Source organism: Strongylocentrotus purpuratus, unplaced genomic scaffold, assembly GCF_000002235.5.
Source record: "Strongylocentrotus purpuratus isolate Spur 01 unplaced genomic scaffold, Spur_5.0 spur5_scaffold_4, whole genome shotgun sequence".
NCBI classification, from domain to species: domain Eukaryota; kingdom Metazoa; phylum Echinodermata; class Echinoidea; order Camarodonta; family Strongylocentrotidae; genus Strongylocentrotus; species Strongylocentrotus purpuratus.
The window spans coordinates 31,760,904-31,784,201 of NW_022145610.1; the positions used below are offsets into that span (position 1 = coordinate 31,760,904).

General features: G+C 37.4%; 1 protein-coding gene and 1 non-coding gene across 3 annotated transcripts; both read right to left on the reverse strand.

Annotated features, from left to right (window-relative positions):
• Positions 1-808: 808 nt before the first annotated feature.
• Positions 809-19,836, reverse strand: LOC579001 (actin-related protein 5). Of its 2 annotated transcripts, XM_030997660.1 has the most exons (16): positions 19,735-19,836; positions 16,722-16,841; positions 15,868-16,173; positions 15,335-15,430; positions 14,828-15,021; positions 14,310-14,426; positions 13,522-13,614; positions 12,675-12,752; positions 12,028-12,150; positions 11,271-11,519; positions 10,135-10,234; positions 8,932-8,993; positions 8,330-8,424; positions 4,535-4,736; positions 3,428-3,539; positions 809-2,900 (listed from the first exon to the last, which is right to left on the reverse strand). In XM_030997660.1, the coding sequence occupies exons 1-16, from the start codon at positions 19,754-19,756 to the stop codon at positions 2,728-2,730; spliced, it is 2,142 nt and encodes a 713-aa protein (XP_030853520.1). In that variant the 5' UTR covers positions 19,757-19,836; the 3' UTR covers positions 809-2,727. The 2 variants fall into 2 exon arrangements, with proteins under 2 accessions (XP_030853520.1, XP_030853521.1); XM_030997661.1 differs by lacking the exon at positions 12,675-12,752.
• A 2,191-nt stretch (positions 19,837-22,027) lies between these two features.
• On the reverse strand, positions 22,028-22,101 carry TRNAN-GUU. The gene has a single exon. It is a non-coding gene; the product is annotated as a tRNA-Asn (tRNA).
• Between the last annotated feature and the right edge of the window lie 1,197 nt (positions 22,102-23,298).

Consider the following 23,298-nt stretch of genomic DNA (forward strand, 5'->3'; position numbering starts at 1 on the left):
CGCTTCGAACAGGTTGACTATCCGTCGTCAGGAGTGGAGAATAGCTGGCGTGCGTGAGCTTAAGTAACCGGGGTGCGGACGTTTATTATGGACACGATGTAGAATTCTATTAATATACATGTGAGAAAACTGGTGGTTTAGCATGCCATATCTGAACGAGCTTTCACTCTCTCTATCCCTCTCCCCCGCCCCTTTCTTTCTCACTCTTGCTCTTTATTCTTTTCTCTTACTCTTTCCCCCATCACTTGACAATCTTTGAAAACTATAGTATCTCGCTCTCTTTACACATTGATTGCTTTTCACTTTTCCTACTCTACTTCTTTCTTCCATTCCTCCCTTGTTCTTCACAAGTTTTCTATTCTCTACCTGTTTCTTTTCTGTTTTAATCTTGTTTCTATTTTGTTCTCTTCTCTCATTCTCCCTTACTTCAGGGGTGATAGTGAGCACTAAAAAAAATAGGTTTATTGTTTTCCCCTCAACCACGCCCCCCTTGAGTAGAAAAAAGGGGAAGAGGATTTGCGGGGAAAAAATGGCATCTAACAACATTCCCCCCTTTCGAGTAAGAAAACTGGGGGAAAAATAGGGCAAAATAGGGAAAATTAGAGAAAATAACGGGGAAATCAGTAAAATCAGGATGAAAGAGGGGGAAGAAAAAAAAAATTAATCAGGAAGAAATAAAAAATCTGGAAAAAAATCGAGAAACCGATTTCAATCGGGGTTTTTATCAGGCCTGCTTACTTGCACGATATGTCAATCGCCTCTTCTCTACTATAGAAAAATCTAGAAGTAAAAGGGCAAGACTCCAAACTTTGGACATGATTACTCATTTTATTACAAAAATCCTCATAAAACATTTCTTCAATCATACATTAAAGATTCAGGTAAGCTTGAGTTGTGATTCTCACAGAATCTATCAAAACTTACACTGAATGTTCAAGGTTACAAATAAATGACATGTGACAAACAATTTTGGTAGAGAGTGTATAGGGGTTTATATACATCTGGAAGAAAGTTATTTAACTCACACTTTCACAACTGCACTCATTCTTGTTAGGAGTTACATATATAAATGTTTCAGAGTGATGAGTGAAATACATACCGTACTACGGTATATACATACATCACTCAAGCCCAAACTAGGTCTATCTTCCTGAACACTGAAAAGTTGGCAGGAAGTAGTGAAGTTGTATGTAAAAGCTTTGGCCCAGTTGTAGGTCTAAATCTAAAGAAGTTGTCCTAGATTTCTTTCCTTGCATGAGCATATACTGTAGCAACACTTTATGCAGTATCTCAATGGAAAGATGTGGTTGATTATTATTTAGACGCTTCGATCAGAGACATCGGTAGAAAATGCTTTATAAGTACCATTTTTATTATCAATATTATAATAATGGATCAAATTGCAAAGGTTAATAATTCACAAGTTTAGTATTTTTTAAACAGGGTAGCCGCAACCAGTGATCAAAGCATTATTTTACAAGGGGACCGACCCTGAAATAAATGTTGAATATACGTCCATCATTGCTCACTACTTTATATTAATTTTGATTGCTTGGTTGTACTCAGGTCATCATCAACATCAATAGTGATAAGTCAGTTTATGACAGGTTCAGTGACCCAATCAGAATTCTACATCAAGTGTCTCTCCAAGTACCTCGGACTTGAGCCATCCGTTTCAGCATTTCACATCCTGTTGCTCCACATTCTTTCCATGTATCATGTACCACAAGGGCTGGATCAAATCTAGTTGATGCATGGGGCTCCCTCGCACGGTCATCCCCTTTCTCTCCTTCTGACTGTTTGGTGTTCTCTAGGAATCTTGTCACCTCCTTGCTCCAGAGACAGCGCCAGTGAAGGATCAAGGGAAGGATGCATGATGCTCTTTCAAGAAGTCAATTCATTTCTCCTTATACTCTCCTTCTGACTGTTTGGTGTTCTCCAGGAATCATGTCATCTCCTTGCTCCAGAGACAGGGCCAGTGAAGGATCAAGGGAAGGATGCATGATGCTCTTTCAAGAAGTCAATTCATTTCTCCTTATACTCTCCTTCTGACTGTTTGGTGTTCTCCAGGAATCATGTCATCTCCTTGCTCCAGAGACAGGGCCAGTGAAGGATCAAGGGAAGGATGCATGATGCTCTTTCAAGAAGTCAATTCATTTCTCCTTATACTCTCCTTCTGACTGTTTGGTGTTCTCTAGGAATCGTGTCATCTCCTTGCTCCAGAGACAGCGCCAGTGAAGGACCTAGTAGATGCATGATGCTATATCAAGTAGTCAATTCATTTCTCCTTATACTCTCCTTCTGACTGTTTGGTGTTCTCTAGGAATCTTGTCACCTCCTTGCTGCCGAGAGAGGGCCAGCGAAGGATCAAGGGAAGGATGCATGATGCTCTTTCAAGAAGTCAATTCATTTCTCCTTATATTCTCCTTCTGACTGTTTGGTGTTCTCTAGGAATCTTGTCACCTCCTTGCTCCAGAGACAGCGCCAGTGAAGGACCTAGTAGATGCATGATGCTCTATCAAGAAGTCAATTCATTTCTCCTTATACTCTCCTTCTGACTGTTTGATGTTCTCTAGGAATCATGTCATCTCCTTGCTCCAGAGACAGCGCTAGTGAAGGATCAAGGGAAGGATGCATGATGCTCTTTCAAGAAGTCAATTCATTTCTCCTTATACCCCTCCTTCTGGTGGCTTTGACTTGTTGGTAGGTATCTGTGTGTATACCTTGTCATCTTCTAGCAGCATATAAAGGGCTAGCAAGGAATCTATTTGACGCTGGATGCTCTTTCAAGTAGTCTCCCCCTTTCTCCTCATACTCGCTCCTCGTTATGAATGATGAAAGGTTGGTGGTATCCAAGGCCCACTTTGCTGCTCCACACCATGCATCCAGTGAGGGGTTACCTAGCAACAAGATGATTTAACATTTGTTTATTGCAATTGATTGAGCAAGTATATTCTTTACAGTCAAACAAACAAGGGAAATTACAGCTTCAAAACATAGCTAATAAATTGGTAACTAAGGATTGATGAATGCCCGCTCACAAAGTTCACACATCAAGATTTATAAGTATGTTATCACAAAGTGTACAAATCATTTCCTCCTTAGACATCTTCATGATCAGAGAATAAGAAACTTAATCAATTTAATTTAAAGTAGTCACAGCTAAAACACAACAGAAAGCTGCATTTCTCCAAACAGGATGTTCATGTTTACGTCCTAAGTTGACTGAAACCTGCCAACAACAAAAGTCTACCAAGAACCTGAATCTAGAAAACAAATAATAGGGATATGACGTTTAGGTTTCACTCTGTTCATATTCACTTAAAGCCAAGGACTATGCCTACTGGTTAAGCTGAATTTAAAGCAAGACAGAACTTTGGGACCAATCCAAAGAAAATGTTTCCATCACGACTCCAATATTTCTCACCTGCTCGTTTGACATTAAATAAAGACTGGAAGGGTCTCATCGCCCTCAGCTCATGCTCTATCCTTTCCACCATGTTAGGGTAGCTTAGGTTACCTCCAGTCACAAATACATTCTGTGAAAAAAAAGATCACAAGAAATAGCATTGGGGTTTGACGTGATAGACTGGAGTAGCATGGGTCCAGCCAGAATTCAAGAGTATCCAATACCCATCCATTTCATTTATTTCATTCACTTAATCGTTCTAGTATCCGACTTCGCCCCATCCCAACCCGCCTTTCACGGTTCAGATATTCATTTGTTCCCGACTCTGTTCTTAACAACTATTAAGATTTGAAATACCAATGACCAAGGCTTAATTTTGAAACTCATGATTTGAAGTACCAATAACCTTTTTTGTCACTTCATTATCTTTTGCATGTATTTGTTCCTTATTTCATCTATTTCTATAAACGTGATGTATTTATTTCTTGTAATTATGTATTTTCTTGAATATTACTGTAACGCCAGTGGAAACCAAATTTCTATGTAATTTGTTTGCAAAGACCAAATAAAATATCTTGTATCTTGTAACAGACAAAACATAGATTAAACAAATGAGCTCTGAAGGCATATGCAAGTAGTCAACACACATGTGCAGGACATCTAATGAAGGTGCTTTCTGCAGGGGTAGGGGGCACGATTGGCACAGCGAGGGATGGGGGGGGGGAACGGTCTTCCTAGGTGGATAACATGTGAGAATGAATCAAGACTATCGTAGAGTGAGGGAAGAGTGTGAAAACATAGAAAGGGAATGTCATCTTTCCTCTCCCTCTCTTTTTCTTTCTTTCTCTCTTAAATTTATTTGCTCCTTTTGTCTTCTCCCCATCCAGAGCAACGTTTCAGGTAAAACAAAGAAATCACCAGCATGTTCACCCTATTGGTGATTCCTCAAGCAGTATGGTATATTCTGACAATCAATGACCCCAAACTGTCAAACCCCGCCACAACTGGTGACAGTACTGTGCCTTAAAAAAAAGGGGGGGAGGAGAGAAGACAAAAGGAGCAAAATCAAATAAGAGAGAAATAAAAAGGAAAGAAGAGGGATAATTGCACTACATTACATCTCACCTGAACAAGTTTGTCTTGCGTCTCAGGTTCGTACTGCCGTAGCACATACTCCATAGTCTCTGCCATTCCGCCCTGCTCCAATCCCATGATGCTCGGCTGGAACAACGTCTCCGCAACACGTATCCTCTCCACCCCAAGCGCCAGCTGGTAGTACTCCGCAAGGTCAAAGGTCATTCGCTGGCTCACTGGGGATCTGTTTTCTCTGTATAAGATTAGCAGATGATCCAATGTATGCACATAAGACAACTGCTCCATGCTTACTTTCAGAAAAACTACAGGCTCAGGGCTCGTATTGCACTTGCTTTGTAGTCTAGGTTTACGGTTAGATTTAGGAATGAGTGGAGGGTGAGGTATTAGGTAACGGTTACAAGTAGATATGTAAAGAGTCCATGTTTGAAATTAAGAATTAGATAGAATTAGCAATTGACCAAAGATCAATGGTTGCCCCAGCATATCTCATACAATTTATTAGCCTAAGTTATGAAAAATTGTTTTTAAGAACTTCAGTGACCAGAAATATTGTGTAATACATGAGCTAAAAACAAGTACTCAACTGTCATTTCTATACATTAACATACACTGTATGCAATTCCCAACTCAAAAATCTGGATTCAACACTATAGCTATCTCTAAACCTAAACCTAACCTGAATACATATCAAAATATTAACAATATTAGCTACTGGTACATTCATAAATCATTGCACATATACATATATTCATCCCAGGGGATGCTAAAGGAGTATGAAGAGTCTCGGTACTAAAAATGACACAAGTGCCCCTCACATTTCTGTTTATCTTATAAGACAAAAATAAGTCCACTGGTCGGCTTTTGTTGCACACATCAATATATTTCTTCTCAATTTTCCATTCATGTAATGCTTTTTACCGTAAGCACTTTTTTATTATGCCATGTGGGAACAATGCTAGCATGAAGATTAGAAATAATTGCCTACTTAATTTCTACTACTGAAGGGGGGGGGGGAGAAGTAGCCAGGTGTATTGCTATTTCCCTTGATTAAGGCACATCATGTTTCGAATAATACATGCAGTTTAAGAGAGAAAAATTGACATAAGGCCTTGAATCATCTTCAATACCAAGTGGCTCTCTTGGGCAAAACTGATTTAATAGGGAAATTCTCAAAATGATATATAACTAGATGGAACTTCGACTGCGCGCAGTCGAAAATGATGCCTCCGTCATAGAGCAAGTTTACAAACCAAAACAGAAGAAATTTTTTAATTCAAGTTTCATCGTAATTCATTAACAGGTTCTCAGAATATCGTGATTACAAGCAATTTCTCATATACATATATGACCCTTTGATCTTTGACCTCATGACCCTAAAATCTACTCAGTTCATTGGCTCTGCAAGATAATAATAATAATAATAATACATATGATTTATAAGGCGCCAAATCCACTTGACAGTCAAATGCTCAAGGCGCAGCTTGTGCAAAAGATGAAATACATACATGATACATTTTATACAAAGTGCAATAAGAAAGGTACAGACATGAAAGGTAATGGTAATCAATTATAAGCTAAATTAAACAGATATTTCTTAAGATTGTTTTTTAACACCTCAGCAGAACTGCTATTCTTAACCCATTGAGGGAGAGTATTCCATAACGAAGGCCCAGCATGAGCGAAGGTTCGCTCCCCCCACTTTGTTTTAACCCTAGGAGTAACAAGTAAGCCAGAGTTTTGAGAACGTAGCTGTCTAGAAGGAAAGTAATGCTTAATCAAGCCGATGTTATACTGCGGAGCAGAGCCATGTATACAGTGAAATAATAGCAAAATAATCTTGAAAACAACACATTTTTCTACGGGCAACCAATGGAGTGATTTGAGGACTGGTGTGATGTGACTGTACTTGTTGGACAGGGTCACGACACGAGCAGCAGCATTCTGTAATCTTTGTAATTTTGCGAGTAGGTTGTGAGGCGAACTAAACAAAAGGCCATTACCAAAATCCAAGCGAGAAGAAATCAAAGCATGAGTAATTTTCTCAGTGGCACCACGGTTAAGATATTTACGAATAAAACCCAAATTGCGTAACTGATAACGTACTGATTTTGAGACATATTGAATTTGAGTAGACATTTTCATGTTTGAGTCGAGAAACACACCAAGGTTGCGACATACATTAGATAGGGTAATTTCATGTCCAGCAAGAGTAATTGAAGTGATGGAAGAAATCTTCTCTAACTGAGTCTCAGAACCATACATTATAAATTCGCATTTGGCGAGATTTAATTTCAGTGAATGTGAGTTTAACCAATTATGAACATCTTGTACACAAGTCTCAATGTTATGGATAGCGCTGGCTGCATTGCTCTGATTGGGTTTGAAAGAAGTATATATTTGAATATCATCAGCATAAACATGATAAGAGAGAGAATGGCGATGAAAAATACTCTTCAAACCCGTTAAATATAACGAAAAAAGCGTGGGCCCGCCCACAGAGCCTTGTGGAACTCCGCATGTAAGTGGTACAAAATCTGAAAGGTAGCCGTTTATCAAGACAGCTTGAGAATGGCATGACAGGTATGATTTAAACCATTCCAGGGCTTGACCTTTAATACCGAGTGACATGAGGGTATTCACCAGAACAGTGTGGTTAACAGTGTCAAAGGCGGAAGACAAATCAAGGAGTACCATAGCAGTTACTTTTCCGCCATCCATCTCCTGGAGTATAAAGTTGGATACATTAACAAGGAGGGTTTCTACACTGTGGTGGGGACGGTATGCAGATTGAAATGGGTCAAGGAGGTCATTATCGAGACAGTAATCATTTAATCTAGAGAACACCACCCTCTCAAGTATTTTAAATAAAAACGGGAGATTAGAAACTGGACGGTAATTACTTAGTAATTCAGAATCAAGATTGGGTTTCTTCAGTAAAGGAAGAATGTGTGCCGTTTTAAGAACAGAAGGTACGCATGCCTGAACAATACTTAAGTTGACAATCTGTGAGATAACAGATGCAAATGAAGAGGAGCAATCCTTAACGAGAACAGTATAGACAGGGTCTAGTTTACACGACTTAGCTGGCAATCTATGAAGCAGTAATTGTATCTCATCGGAGGTGGTAGGTTGAATCGTCTCGAGGGATGCTGACGTGACAGGATCAGGTGGAGTTAAGTCAGGAGTGAGACTGTCCTGGATCTTCTGAACCTTGGAGCGGAAGAACTGAAGAACTGAATAAATCTTTGAGCAAGATGTCCTGAGTTAAATAGTAATCCATCTGTCAGTTCTAATGAGAATGCATTCACAAGCTATTTTTGCATACATAATGAGCCAATGACATTTGACCTTTGACCTCATGACCCAAGCATCTACTCAGTTCATTGGCTCTGCAAGATACATACTTGATCTAAGTTTGGCAGGAATCCATCAATCTGTTCTTGAGATAATGCGATCACAAGCTGTTTTTGCATACACAATGAGCCCTGTGACCTTTGACCTTTGACCTCTTGATCCAAAAATCTAATCAGTTCATTGGCTCTGCAAGATACATACTTGATCTAAGTTTGGCAGGAATCCATCAATCTGTTCTAATGATAATGCGATCACAAGCTATTTTGCATACATAATGAGCCGCATGACCTTTGACCTTGACCTCATGACCCCAAAATCTGATACATGATCAAAGTTTGGCAGGAATCCATCAATCGGTTCTTCAGATAACGCGATCAGAACGGGACGTACGGACGGACGGTCTGACAACCCGAAAACATATGATTTAATTAGCCTGACAAAATGGTAATCCACTCTTCATGCAAGACTCACTTATTAAAATCTTGGTCAAAGACCGAGATGATTTTGTCCAACTCTGAGAGAACCTCTTGCTCAGCCTGGAAACTGAAGCCTTCAGCATCATCCTCCTGAGAAGAAAAAAAACAAATACAGAGCTTTTAAATATTTAAAAATAGAAATTGTGAACTAATTTTCACAATCCATAAAATTTTACCCAAAACTGTCTGAAGAAGCTAGCAATTTTACAAAAAGCAAAAGATCACACACATGTAAGAAATTAAATGAGGGTGTATAGAAACAATACCTCAGACTTGTTGTTGTTATTTTAGTCTTATTGGCATGTATTTATGAATATCTATGCCATGTTGTTGTTGTTGTTGTTTTAGTTTATAGGCGTTTGTCATTCAGAAGTGAATATTTACGCCTCTTCTCTTAGGATTTTTATTCCTTTAAAATTAGATTTACTTTTTTTGAGCAGTGTGAGTAGTCTACTCCCAAGTCACTTTTTCATTATACAGAGCGTGTTTAAACTTGCCATATCTCTTCACAGAATTATTGTTTGAAGCTGATATTAGGACTATAGTGTACCAGCAGGGAGCCCAAAAATAGGAACAAAATGTCAATATTTCACTCACCATAGCTTGAATGTAAGCCCATTCTGAGCCTTGGTCGTCGGTGGCTTGTTCTTCACTCTCACCTGAATACAACACAAAATAAATAACAAAATGTATCAGTCTTCATAACACTGACACATATTTACCGTAACCAATTAGCAACTAGAGATTTTGTAAAAATGGCCTATTACTCCCTGGAAGATGTTGCAATATTGCTCTCATTTTGACATTGATCTGAACAATATGAAACATGCGCTATTTTTCTATGCAGAACCCTACTGTAGATATCGTAAGGATTATGCACCCTCTATATAGCAAACAATGCCTAATCGGTGACCATTAGTCCCCCATGATCCTCTTTTTCTCATGTTAATTGAGAGCTGATTTGATGAGATAACCACCTGTCAGTGACCATGCAGGGAGGTTTAATTCTCATGGCCAAACTAGTGCAGTGGGGCTTTAAAGGAACTTCTCTACAAGACATAATTGCAAATCTGCAGTAGGTCTTTTTCACTGCATTTTAACAAAGGAACTACATGTACATAGAGCTAGATCCCAGATAGGTGAAAGAAAACTGCTATTGGCAAGATGCATTTGTTTACCACGAAGCTGCTAGAAAAACAAACTACACATTTTAAATCGGATCCTAATAAATTATTGTCCACACATTACAAAAATCAGTAAAAGTTCACTGTAATATATAATAGAGGCAGGATCGTAAAAAGCACAGGAAAGGCTTGTTGAATATAACCCCTTTTATATTGAATATATCCAAATCATAATTATGGGAAATCATAAAACATAATGTAACAAAATAACAATAAGGACAGAAAGGGAGAGAAGACGAAGAACCATTTCAATAGTTTTACTACCCAACTTTTAAACTGACTTACTGTCTTACACTGTACTATTCTTCAATTTTCTCAGTATAAAGTTGTTCCAGAGAATCAGACAATTACTCAAGATTGACAATTTTGTTACTGATGTGCAATTATGAGGCAGAATTACATTTTCTATGATGCGTAAATGTCTTGAGCTCTTCATTGAGCTCTAAGAAGCTGGGTCCTGTTTCATGAAATTTGATAATAATAAAAAGTTACAAGCTTTCGTTTTAAGCTACTGAAATCATGGCATCTGATTGGCTGAGAACAAATTTGTCATAGAAATTTAGCAGTTGTTATAGATAACAAGCTTTATGAAACGGGCCCCTGGTGCCTGACTTACCTTCTTGATCTGTTTCCATGGAGTCTGCATCCTTGATGTCTTTCAAGATGAGGAGCTTCTCTTTGATGTTCTGCCATTGGGTGTGGCAGGCATTCAGCTCCTGCAATATTTCCAGTAACAGAGAAAGAAAAATGATTATGAACACAATACCGGTAATAACAATGGATATTTTCAGTGCTCAGAGCAAAGGTGCTCAAGGTGCTCCAATATTACCCCAGCTCTAGCTAGGCAACCAATTTTGGTTCTCACAGTATTCAAGGAATAACTTCCTCCAAGATACCAATTTAACCCCTGGGTGGAGAGTGGCAAATACAAATTAATGTCTTGCCAAAGGACAATAGTGCCATGCCCGGGCTTGAACCCAACACCTTCATATTTCACATCACGTGCTCAAACCACTCTACTAAGATACCTTTAACAAGAATACAAAATATGAGGTCATATGCCAATTTCCTCACAACAAAGAATTTGAATTTTCCTTTTCCACTCATTTGCTTATAGTTTTATAATGCACAAAATAAAAAAATACCTTGCAGCATTAAACATTAAAATCAACAGGATTACAAATTTGCAGAATTATGAAGAGATTATCAATAACTTACTGTATGCCCGGCAGAAGGGTGTGAACACTTTCTGTCAAATTGCTTAAATGTTTAGTTATGATCGCTGAAATAATAATATCACGGTTAACAATGTGTATGTAGTCAAAGAATAGTAAAAAATTGTGGGATATATTTTGCTTGGATGGACATCCAATGTCCGGTAACACCCTTCTGCCAGGCAACACAAAAAACTCATTAGCATTAACACCAGGGGGTGTTTCACAAAGATCCTAAGTTGGACTTACAAATTATGGAAAGCCATTAGCATCTATGAAAATATTTTGTAGAAGTTATTTTAAAAGGCATTAAATGATGATTCAAATCATTCATATTTTCTATTATCAAGGAATTTTCATTTTCTTGATGTGGAATTTATAAGAAGTCTAAAATACTTTATTTTCGTTTTTGAATATATTTTATTTTCAGGCTACAAATGGCTCGCCATAATATCTAAGTCCAAGTTAGAGTTAAGTTTGACTTCGGATCTTCGTGAAACACCCCCTGATATCCTTATTTCAAGATGGTATGAGCTACCTCTTTTTGCTCCTTGAGTTGCTCCATGCAGTTCTTGAGGACATCATCCTTGGCTCCATCTTCCAGTTTCCTAGCTGTCTCCTGCAGGAGGCCATCAATCTCCCTCTGGATCCAGCGAGACCTCAGACTGTTCTGATGGAACTCCTCCACCAGTTCCTGGCGCTGCCTCTGGTTCCACTCGGCCGGGGCCAGGGCCTCAGGGTTGGAGCCTAGGAGGTCCAGCTTGGGCCAGACCTGGACCGTCTTGGGCTAAAGAAAGATTGTTAAAAACGTTACATTTACTAATGGTAGCAAGCCAATTGTAGATATATGTACCTTACAAACATCCAATAAAAAGTGTGCCCCTGAATTCTAAACCAAAATTACACCTGGTTGGTTCGGTATATTTTTTTAAACTGATTACTAAGAAAGCATGTTTAGGCATCCTGAAGACTGACTGCTTTAAGGCCTCTTCGAGGAGCTTGGTAACGAGAATTGATGCCTTACCAAAGAACACTAGCCCATCAACTTGGTTTTGAACCTGAAAATGTTATAAATTGTCTTTCTCTCTATACTGTTTTCTATCTTTTTATTTTCATTTCTCAACATTTAGAGAAATGGTTTTAGGTAAGGTTAAAGGTTAGAATTAGGGAAAGTCTTAGTTCCAGGAATGATGTTTGAAGTTTGATTCATATACGGAATTTACTGTACAAAACTTTAGGAGGAACATGTCTTAAAAAGACCTTATAATCAGTGCCCTAGACAAAGCACAATGTACCTGATCCATGGAGCAGTCCCGACCTCCCAAGCTGACCTTTGACCTCTGTACCGATGCATTCAGCATGCCTATGTAGCCTGCCAGGTCGTCCAGTGTGTTTAAACCAAGAGCTTTCAGAGATTTCTAGGGTGAGAAATTACAAAGTGTAAATTGTACATCATCTTTATTCCAATGTATCCACAGAGAAAGAGAGAGTCAGAGATTGAATGATGAGAAGAAAGAGGATGAGGGAGACATAGTGTGAGAGAGAGAGAGAGAGAGAGAGAGAGAGAGAGAGAGAGAGAGAGAGAGAAAGAGAGAGAGAAAGAGAGAGAGAGGAGGAGGAATGCTGTACTGAAAGAAGTCTTGCTTGGAAAAAAATTACTAGGAGAAAGAAAGAGATAAAATGAAGAAAAAAATTATATGCAGAGAAAAAAAAGGCTTCTGAATTCCTTTCTTCCCAACTGATGTAAATTCACCATTAACATCTTTAGCTTTAGAGAGATATCAAGTTTACAACATCTTGATTAAATCATTCTACATTCAGGTTTTCTACTTGAAAAATAAATGAGAAAAAATAAAGATGATGTGTGCTTCGAAGCATTTAATTGCTTACAGAAATGTTATGGTTTACTGTTCTAACTTGAGTGTAGATATTTATAATTCACCTTTTGTGACCCATCACTGTCTTCTTGCATCTCTTGTACTGCAATGAGGGTTCTTAACTTGTCTTCGGCTGCTGATAACTACAGAAAGGAAAAGGAATTGTAATAATAATATTTAGTTCGAAGAAAGAAATGGTATACTCACAGTAATAGAGATCGTTTGTTTGATCCATATATTGATAAAAAAATACAATATCAGAAGATGAAAGAAAAATTTGAACCAGAATTATTTTTTACTTGAAAACTGCTACTTGTCATGACAAATCTTGAAATAAAACAGGCACTTGTCCTACATGTACATGTAATTGATTGATTTGAATTGAATCATTCTCATCCAGACCAATCCCCATGAAACCTCATCTGACTATTTGCCACGCCCATACCTTTGCTCCATTCTTCAAGTGGTGTCTAACTCAACCTTACATTAAGCAACCATCATCCTATGGCCATCATGTGAGTGCATACAATTTTTTTTTATCAAGGAAACTATGGTGATATTTATAACAATAAAAATAATAATAGCGCAGTCTTATGTAGCACTCATGTCTGGTACAATGCCAGTCCTGGTGCTCCAATGTTATTATCCTGGATTTAGCACGGCTGCCATTACAGAGCTCCAGCATGTCAAGGAAGTTATTCTGGCCAGGTACCCATTTACCTCACCTGGGTAGAGTGTGGCAAGTGTAGAATAATGTCTTGCCAAAGGATATTAGTGCTGTGACAAGGTTTCGAACCCCATACCTCGTGGTTCACATTCTGGAGAATTATCCACTGGACCACAACACCTCTACAAGTTATCTGTTACATATGCAGACTCTGGTGATAAAATCTTTTATTAAAATATACAGACCTTTTCCTCTTTCCACTTGAGATTAAGATCCTGTAGTTGTTTGATACATTGCTGTCTTCTCTCCTTCTTGCTGCCTACAGACCATCCTGGCAGCTATCATAAGGCAAAGGATTAGTTTATTAGTGAAACTAATCTCTCCATTCCCCACCTCTCTCCACTACTTGAAGTCATTTTTATTTGTGTTACCCCCTCCTCCTTTTTCACTAATCTCTACCCTCCCCCACCCCTAAATTCATATTTTGCCTGAAAGAATTTCCACTTTTTAAATTTGCAATTTTATTCTTCTCCTCCTTTTCAGTACTTTTCTAAACTTCACCTTATATTATCGTCATGTATTCCCAACAGTCAATTTCAACGGACTACTTACAATTTTTGCTCTGATTAGAATAGATAATTTCAGACAGGGATTGACCTGTATAAATTTGCAATTATATTTACATACATAAAGATTTGTATACAATATATTATGCTATCCAGATCAGTCTACATTCTGAATACATAACTTTCTATCTTTATATCATTCAATCATTTCATTTTATGAATTATAAAATTTATTCAACACTGTTTTATTTATTTAACATCGATCAATAATGAGAAAAACACAATTATACAGCCAAATCTGTCTTTTGTGCCTGCCCAAGGGAAACACAAAAAGTGGTCTTCGTAGACAGGTTGCTTAGGTACATGTTTCAATGAGAAGCCATTTTCAAGGGAAACAAAAAATGTGGTCTTTGTAGACAGGTGGTCACTAAAGCAGGTTTGACTGTAGCTGAATGAATGATACATACTGGAGTATAAGGCAGCTGAATCTTGTGCACATGTTTCTGGAAATATTCTGGGCATGACCAGTCATCATACTCAGCCCAGCAGTCCTCTGCTGCATATACATGATCCTTCAACAACTCCTGTACACACAAAAGAGACAAAGTATTACATTTGGAAAGCTGTTATGATACAATTAAAGCTGATAAATTATTGATCCTGATAAATATACTTACACATATGACACTGAAGTGACACATGGAAAAATGATGAATTTTCGTCTAGTTGTCATTTTATTCTCTAAGCACAGACCTACCGTATACCCATTTTCATACTTCTCTTTATTTGTTGATATAACTTCCTCCCTCCTTTACTCCTCCTTCATTCCCTCATTCCTTCCTCCCCCCCCCCCCCCCCCCCCAAAATCGTCTTCTCTCTCTCTCTCTCTCCCTCTGTCTCTGTCTCTCTCTGTCTCTCTGTCTCTTTCTCTCTTTCTCTCTTCCTTGCTCCCTCTATCCTTCCATCCCTACCAACAAAATCCTACCTCAGCTCTACTCAGGTTAATGCTGGACTGATGTGCAGGATACTTGAGTTGTAGTAGTCTCAGTAAGTAACCGGTCAAATGGGTGCCACCTATATTCAGCCTGCGGCAGTGGGCAGGGTCCAGCTGACCGTTGATGACCGGTAGAATGTGACTTGTCTGGAATCCAGAGGACAAGACTAGGCTACAACCATTCACTGCAGACAAAATTACAGAAATGAAATTTGTTGATGGAATTTAAGTCTAGCTGAGAAGCCCAATCCTTTCCAGGAAAGAAAAAGAGTCATAGGAGTTTTTTTTTTTTAACTTCTCTTACTAAAAAAACATCAATCAGGTGAAGACCAAGCCTTGCATTTTTTCTAGGCTTATGCTTCCACATTTACTTTCGCATCAGTTTATATGCAAAGATGACAGCAGAAACCCAGTTAGAAGAAGCAATTGGTAATTTCACGTATTCTGACATGTGTGTCATAAATTTCAAAGAGTCATTAGAACTATCCCTCTACTTACCAGACTCAGGACAATTGTAGTAGTGACTGAACAGACTGTCAATGCCATAGGCAAGATTGGGTATTTGATAGCACTCAAACAACAGTTCAGACATTGCTGTAAAGAAATGAAAAAATACAGAAAAGTGACGACTAATCATGGAAATTCGGGATCAATGTGAAATAGTACCAGGAAAATTACCATACAGATTTTTAAACTGAAACAATTTAATACGAGCTTTTGATTTGGCAGGAACTTATATCTCCTTATATTTTCCTAAACTACCGGCTGATTACAAACAAATACTAATTTTTGTTCTCATACATGTAACTCAATCACAAGTTCTTCTTCTTCTGGTAATCTCCAATGGGCTATGCAGCCTATCACAAAAGATAATAAACTAACTCTGCAGACCCGACATGGATTGTCTACTTCATATTGTTGTTTTTTTGTCATAAAGTTGCTCATGTTCATGTTTCACTTTGTGATGTAAAAATTACTCATCATATTCATATAACTGAGCTTAAGATATTTTTCTGACATTCAAAACTCACTTTGTCTGCACAGATTAGGATTACATGGTGTTTCTGTCATGACGATAGGGTGTTTGACAGCCCCCTCTGAGTCGATGCCTAATCGCTGAAACGCATGGTCAAGAATCTGCTCCTGAGCATCATAATGTGTCACCACGTCTCGATCAAACTGAGTCTTCAAGAGCCATCGTACAGTCTCCACATTCGGTATGTCGTTGCCAATTTGAGCATCTGAATCCTTCTTTCCCCTTTGTCTGGCGATGATGTTGCGAAAGGTGAGTCTTGGCGTACCTTCAGAAGCCCAACCAACCCTGCTAAAGCAAGACCCTGTTCAAATGAAAATATGCTTATCTTAGTACGGTAAAAGATATTTAAAAATTGGAAACATGTAATTGATAAGCGTATAATAAGCTATTATATTATAGTAATAAATGAGTTGATTTGTTTGTACCAACCAGCAATTAAATTAGCAGTACACTTTTCATTAATCCCCTACATTCATTCTATATCTATCTATCCCTCTCTCTCTCTCTCTCTCTCTCTCTCTTGATACAATCATATCATCAGTTTCAAAGCCTTAAATAAATTTTTGTCCCATCTAGTATGCTTTATTATTGATTTTATTAACCCCTAGTTCAATCTTTACAACATTACATACCGGTATTTGCCTCGATTTCCTTGTTTCTATTTCTTATCTATATTCACATGACCTCCCATCAGACTCTCTACCTCTCACTTACTTCCTCCTGTTAATATCTTTCTTCTTTTTTCATTTTTCTTCTTCTTCTACTTCTTCTTTGTCTAGGCTCTAGCTTCTTTTCTCTTTCAGTCTCTTCATACCGTCTTGGCATATGAAACAAATAAAAAAAACTTACCATTGTCAATGATAATTGGTACATTGACATTTTTCACTTTCTCTGGGTATGAGTTTACAGGATCAGCTTTCAACTTCAAGTAATCATCTTTGAATGAAAAGATGTTTCCCGCTGCATCACCTGAAACCAACCAATAAAAGGGAAAGTTTAATTATTTTATTGCAGTGAAATTCATGCAGCATAAATATATTGCAGGTCACAAGTCATTCTAAACTGTAATCCTACACGCTAAACATAATAATTCTGTGGGTATTTCGTCTTCTTGGAGTTGGGGTGGGGGCCGGGCCGAGGGCAGCCGGCAGCTAGAATTTCAGAAACATTTCCAATAATCAACAACTCGTAAATCATACCACAGATAGTACTAATCTGTGTAGATCTAGGAGGGCTCACAGTCATTTTGGTCATGTACAAAGACAAGGAACATGAGCTTCTCTTCCTTTAAAACATGTATTTTCAAGCTCGAACTAAGTTTGCTTAGCTTAGCAGCAAGCTTGCAACTTCACTCCAGCAAAGCATAGCCATAGAGAGTGAATGCTAATGCGTATTGACCTCTAGCACTGCACTATGTGGTAATAGGCAGCATTTGCACACATGAATAGTAAATACACTTTGAATACACACAATTATGCCAATGTGGCTGATCGGCAAGTTTGACAGCTGAAAGTACTCAGACCTCAGTTAGGCACATTCATGGGGCACTAGAGGGCGCTTTGCGCCCGTACGAAAATCTGAATGGCCTTGCTGCGGTGGGTCGGCAATAATCAGCCCAAAACTTGGATATGGGAGGGTGGAAGGATATATCTTTTTTATAATGTTATCCGGTCTTACCCTTAACCATCCTATGTTTAATCTATGTAGAAATAACATGCGAGTATGATAAGAGAAACATCGGGACCATTACTGAAGTAACTTTTTAAATATTAGCCTAGAAATGACCACCAAACGGAAAAAATTGACATTTTTTCCTGACAAATGTTCATAAAATCTGAGTTATAAACAAGTCACATCTAGGTACACTAATACAAATACGATTTTCTGAAAATTCAGGTATGATTTTTTAAAGTTTCTTTCAAGTATATTTCTGCGCATTGCAGTGCCAAAATTCTTCACCGCTTCAAAATCATCCTTGAATTTTTTTTTTGCAACGAATTTGATACGAGGTCCGCGAGTGTTCCCCGTTCCTTGCATGTTGAAAGTTTGGTAATACATAGTTTGCATTGACTCGCGCACGAAAAAATGGTCGAAAACGAAAAATGTCAAATGAAGAAATAAACAAGCTTTTGTAGATCTATAGTTATAAGAGTTCTACCAAGGTTTCTTTGTTGATTAATTTATTATATAGTCTCAATTAGAATTCAGAATTATCTCACTGAAAAGTTAAGAAACCGACGATGTTTTTGATCGTAGTTATTTTCATTTTGCCAGCAGCCGATCTAGCGTTGTTTGGGCAAAAAGCTAGGCCGCTGCCTTCCCACCTCGAACCTTTCCGAGTCCCGCTAAAATGGCGCTCTGCGGAGCTCCGAAGCTGCGTTGGTATCGCTGCAAACTCTCAGCCGGCCAGATCCCCACAACGGACCATTCGCGGTATGGCGAGAGTGTGTGTGTGAGGTATGATTTTGGATTCGAGAACGCACGTAATGCAACCGTGCGCGTCATTTTCAGCTGTCGAATGTATACGACCAATTTTACATGTACAATTTTTAGTACAGATACTTGGTCAGTTTTCTTCTTATATCTTTGGTTTTACAACATTTAAAAATATAATTTCTTCAAATTTGCTCCTGACTCGGTTCAGACTAATTGTCTGATGTGTTTTCAAGTCAATTTTTTTAATATATTTTTTTGCATGAATTTGCCTACCTCAGTAGACTTAGAGTAAAGGAGCCCGTTTTCGGCCACTTAAGACAAAATCCTATTTTTTGGACTCTTTACTTCCTATTTATTATCATTTCTTGTTCAAATCATGAAGCAAATATTATTATTATTTAAACAAAAAAAGAATCCCAGAAAAAAATCATGAATTGCCATGACAATATTCATTTCAATTTTCACAGTTTTGGAGCCAGTTATCGGCCGAGCGTTTCAGTTTACGGCCGCATGTACAAAGTCAATAGGAAGCGCTCGCGCGCGCCGTGCGTTTCCGCGCTGATGTGCAGCACAAGCGGGCGGAGCAGGTATCCCACGCCGGAGCTCCCTGGTGCTCGCCTGGCCGAAGACAGGCACAACAGTGATCGGAAGTTGGAATCTGAATTAGACAGACATATCGTGTGTGCGTTGCGGTGTGCGGCTGCATTGATTAAATACATGCGATGAGATACTTTTGAGCTTGCGACTAGCACAAAATCGGGCTCTAAATCTGAAAAATACTTGAAATAAAGCTCATTTTATGGTACCCATATTTCTTACAGACACGCGTAAGATACTCGATTTTTCAGATTCGGGTAGCGGGACCGCCGATTACATGATACATCGCTAAAATGTGATATTTTAGGATATATTTTTCATTGCAAATGTGGTTCTTCAGTGACACTGGCATGGTATGGTATCCGGGGATATGTGTTATGCTATTATGCGATGTATTTTAGAGTGATTTTACCTTGCATCCAACCAATCGGCCGAAAACTGGAGCTGGCCGATTACCGGCTCCTTTACTCTAGACTCTACAATTTGAATTTTTAAATTATTCTTTCTAACATTGGTAAGTTAAAAAAATTGTATTTTACTGGTATTTAGGTGTCATCAATTGTCACTAAAGTATTGATTTTGAAAGAAATCAGTTGAGTTTTGTACAGTGGTGTTTGAAATGTTGTGTGCAACTTCGCCGTTTCGCTGCAGTAAACAAACCTTAGGCCTACATAAAATCAAACGTGCGGGACGTGCACGTAAAAAAGTATCAACAAATAAATGCGTGAAATTTCCATTCTTTACACTTTATTTTACAAAAATACAAAATGTTGTTGTATAAAAAACCAACATACATATTCACATAACAATATGATTAAGAATAACTCACCAGATACAGATTCATGGGTCATAATTTTCTCCTTTTCCTCCTCTTTTCAACAGAGCCGCAAAAACTTGCTATGGAACGCCAACTTTTTTCTTCACATTATTGGATTTTATTCCTCCAAATGTGTAATACAAAGACGAAAACATACAATGCAATTGAACAAAATAAACGCCAATTCTTGTTTTTTCAAATATTTTTTTTTGTTATTGATTCCAAACAATACAAATCAATCAAGTTCAGTATTGATTTAATTCCATAGTAAAAAACTGTAACATCAACATATTACTTTTACATAATTATTATTAACATAGTACAATATTGACAGTAAAACTAACAAACACATATGAATTAAGTTGCTGTATATAAACCCTAGAGGGTTTGTCTGGACAGCTCAGAAACAGTAAAAGTAGTATATAGGAATCATACAATATAATACAAATCAATCTTAGAAATTAGATACAGTTGTTTTTCATCATGACATGAATTCAAACTGACATTTTCATTTACATTGTACGATTGATAAAACAAAAAATGAAATCAGTCGTAACATAAAACAAATAACCCCATCCGACCAAACACACTACTAACCCCACCCCCCCCCCCCCAATGCGACACACACACACACACACACACACACACACACACACACACGCACACGCACAAACACACACACACAAACCACCCGACCACACTTCCACAAGTTCCACACATATACCACACATAATTATTCCCAAACTCCTCAGAATACCCAAAATTGGAGCGACAAAAAAGTGAAAACTTCACAAGTTCCCAAAATGTAGGCCTAATGTTTATTTACCTGCCCTACCTGCAATATTCTTTTCTTTTCCCCTAAATTCCAACACTTCTTTTTTAAACTCACCCAAAGACAATATACGGACTTTCCCCTGCATCTATATATATCCAATATTTCATTGCAAAAATAATTGTATTAAATATCTTTATTCGTGGTAAATTACCGGACAACCCTAAATGAATATTTACCCAGTCGACAGACCTTAATTCCCTTAGCTCAAACTTAGCTATTACATTCTGCCATAACCTTTGAACATGTACATACTCCCAGAAAAAGTGTAAATATTTTCAATCTTTTGTTTACAATATGAAGTTATCTTCAACAAAGCCGAATCTGAATAAGTGTTCTCTATAGTAGGGGGCCTATATATTGCTCCATGAAGCAGTTGATACTGAATTTCTCTTATCTGTTAACCGAGAGTAGGCCTACTAAAATATCTCCCTACATACCTCATTTGAAAAATCTGAAAATCCCCGTCCATCACGAATCTTCAAAACCAAATAAATTGTGTAACTTCTCTATAAAATATTCATAAACCTTCCTCGATAATAAATCTCTCAGGAGCTTCACAATCCTGTTAAACTGCATCAAAATACATCCACTAAACTCCAGTTATCCCTTTTTCCGCTTCTCAAAATAACTTCCCCAATATTCCATACATCAACAATTTTGTTTCCTTTTAACCCCAAATGTTGAAAATGAGATATTGACCGCATGCCATTTTCAGCAAAAATATCTTGAACTAAAATTATATTGCGTGTAAAAAACTCCTCATCAATAGGCCTAATCTTTTCTTTTTCAATGAGGAATTGTTATTAAAAAAATAATTGGATTATTCTTTTCATCGAATTTCTACCTTCTAACTTTTCCCATGCTTTGATCATTTCTAAATAGAACTTAGGTATACAATCATGGTTACACACAACCAAAAAAGTCGAATTACTAGCCGCAGCTGATTAATTTTGGTAAACTTATGAGAAATATGTATTTACATGTCTCTACCAGAGAAAGTGTTTTAGTTTATTTCTTTGAGCCGGACTGCACTATACTTGCAGCATAGAGCTATATACTACTAATATATATCTCTTCGACTTGTAGCTACTTGCGCCCTCTATAGCAAACAGTGCCTATAAGCGGTGCTCGTTGGTCCCCAATTATCCCTTTTTTTCTTATGTTAATTGAGTGAGAGCTGATTAATGAGATAACCACCTGTCAGTGACCTTGCCGGGAGGTCTAATCCCTCCTGGCCAAACTAGTGCAGATATGCTTTAAGGTATAGTATGTCAATGGTTTCTCAGGTGGAGACAGTATGCGTACAATATTATGGCTCCCCAAAAGAAAATTCTTGTCAATACGATCAGTTAGTTCAACAACAAAAAATATTAAAATAACTGCAAGGTAGACGTTTAACAGTTAGTACTCTTCGTATGAATTTGGTTGAAGTTTTGTTTCCAAGCAAAAAAAAAAAAAAAAAGTAACGGCCGCTCCTGGGTGGGCTCGAACCACCAACCTTTCGGTTAACAGCCGAACGCGCTAGCCAATTGCGCCACAGAAGCTTGCATGTCCCTGGAGCGGCGTCTTACAAACAGATTCTTTATTTGGAGTGTTAGCGCCCTCTTTTTCAACATATTCCTTACTAAAAATGGTACTTTATTTCATATGGCCTCTATTTTATTCCAAATGCCCAACTATATAGTACTTAGTCAATATGAATTCCTACTGGCTACCAAAGAATACAATTAGTTTGGTTTATTTCTGAACAACATGAGCCAGGCACTGATATTATTGTTCTTTGCCTCAAAAGGAAAATAAAATTAATAACTATTTTTTTCATTTCATTTATTTTCATATTTCTCATGTTACATATACATATACATTTCAAAATAAAGAACAATTTTTGTTGTGTGTGTGTGACACAATAACAATCAATGATACATAATAAATAACATAGAGATAAGTGGTCAACATAGAGTACTGATTTAACTGAGGGAAATATGATGGGACCTACATGAAAGCAAGCCTGTAAAGCTTTAGGCCCCAGTTGATGTGGGAGACATTATTTTAAGTACACTTTTTTTGAAGGCCTTATCAAAACAGTCCTTTTATAAGATAAACAAACAAGCGGTCAGGGACCAACAACTCTAGGCCTCATATATACAAAAAGAATGATGATCATGCTGGTGTAGTCAGAGAAATCGGAATTTGGCATCTTTGCTGACTCCCTTAGGGAGAACATAATGAATACTGATGAGGCTACCCTGGGTAAACAAGACATATTATTATTATTATTATTATTATCATTATTATTATTATTATTATTATTATTATTATTATTATTATTACCCAAACTTTGCATATTTATGACAAATAAGTGAAAGTGTAAACAGAACAAAATAAACAAGCAAGCAAACAAGAAACACAACCAAACTGCAAAGACAAAACACATAGTTCAAACATAAATAATTTTTATTCGCCGGCAATCATTTGAATTAAAATATTTGTTATTAGTATACAAACAATAATTTTATATTGCTGATGATGATGAAAATGATGATGATGACGATAATAATAATAACAATAATGATAATAATAATGATGATGATAAGAATAATAACAAAGACTAATAATTATAATAATGAAGTGATAAAAATAACAATGATAATAATAATGGTGATGATGACAATTTGATTTGATTTGATTTATTTATTTCTGTTTGATTTTCTTTTTCTTTTGCATTTTTACAAATATATAAC

What these genes read in the sequence shown, in the direction of transcription:
- LOC579001 (XM_030997660.1), bottom strand. Translation starts at nt 19,756, where the DNA reads ATGACCCATGAATCTGTATCTG. An exon ending in ACCAATTATCATTGACAATG is followed by an intron (nt 16,174 to 16,721) that starts GTAAGTTTTTTT and finishes TCATTTGAACAG; the next exon opens with GGTCTTGCTTTAGCAGGGTT. An exon ending in TCAAGTGGAAAGAGGAAAAG is followed by an intron (nt 12,753 to 13,521) that starts GTCTGTATATTT and finishes TCCTTTCTGTAG; the next exon opens with TTATCAGCAGCCGAAGACAA.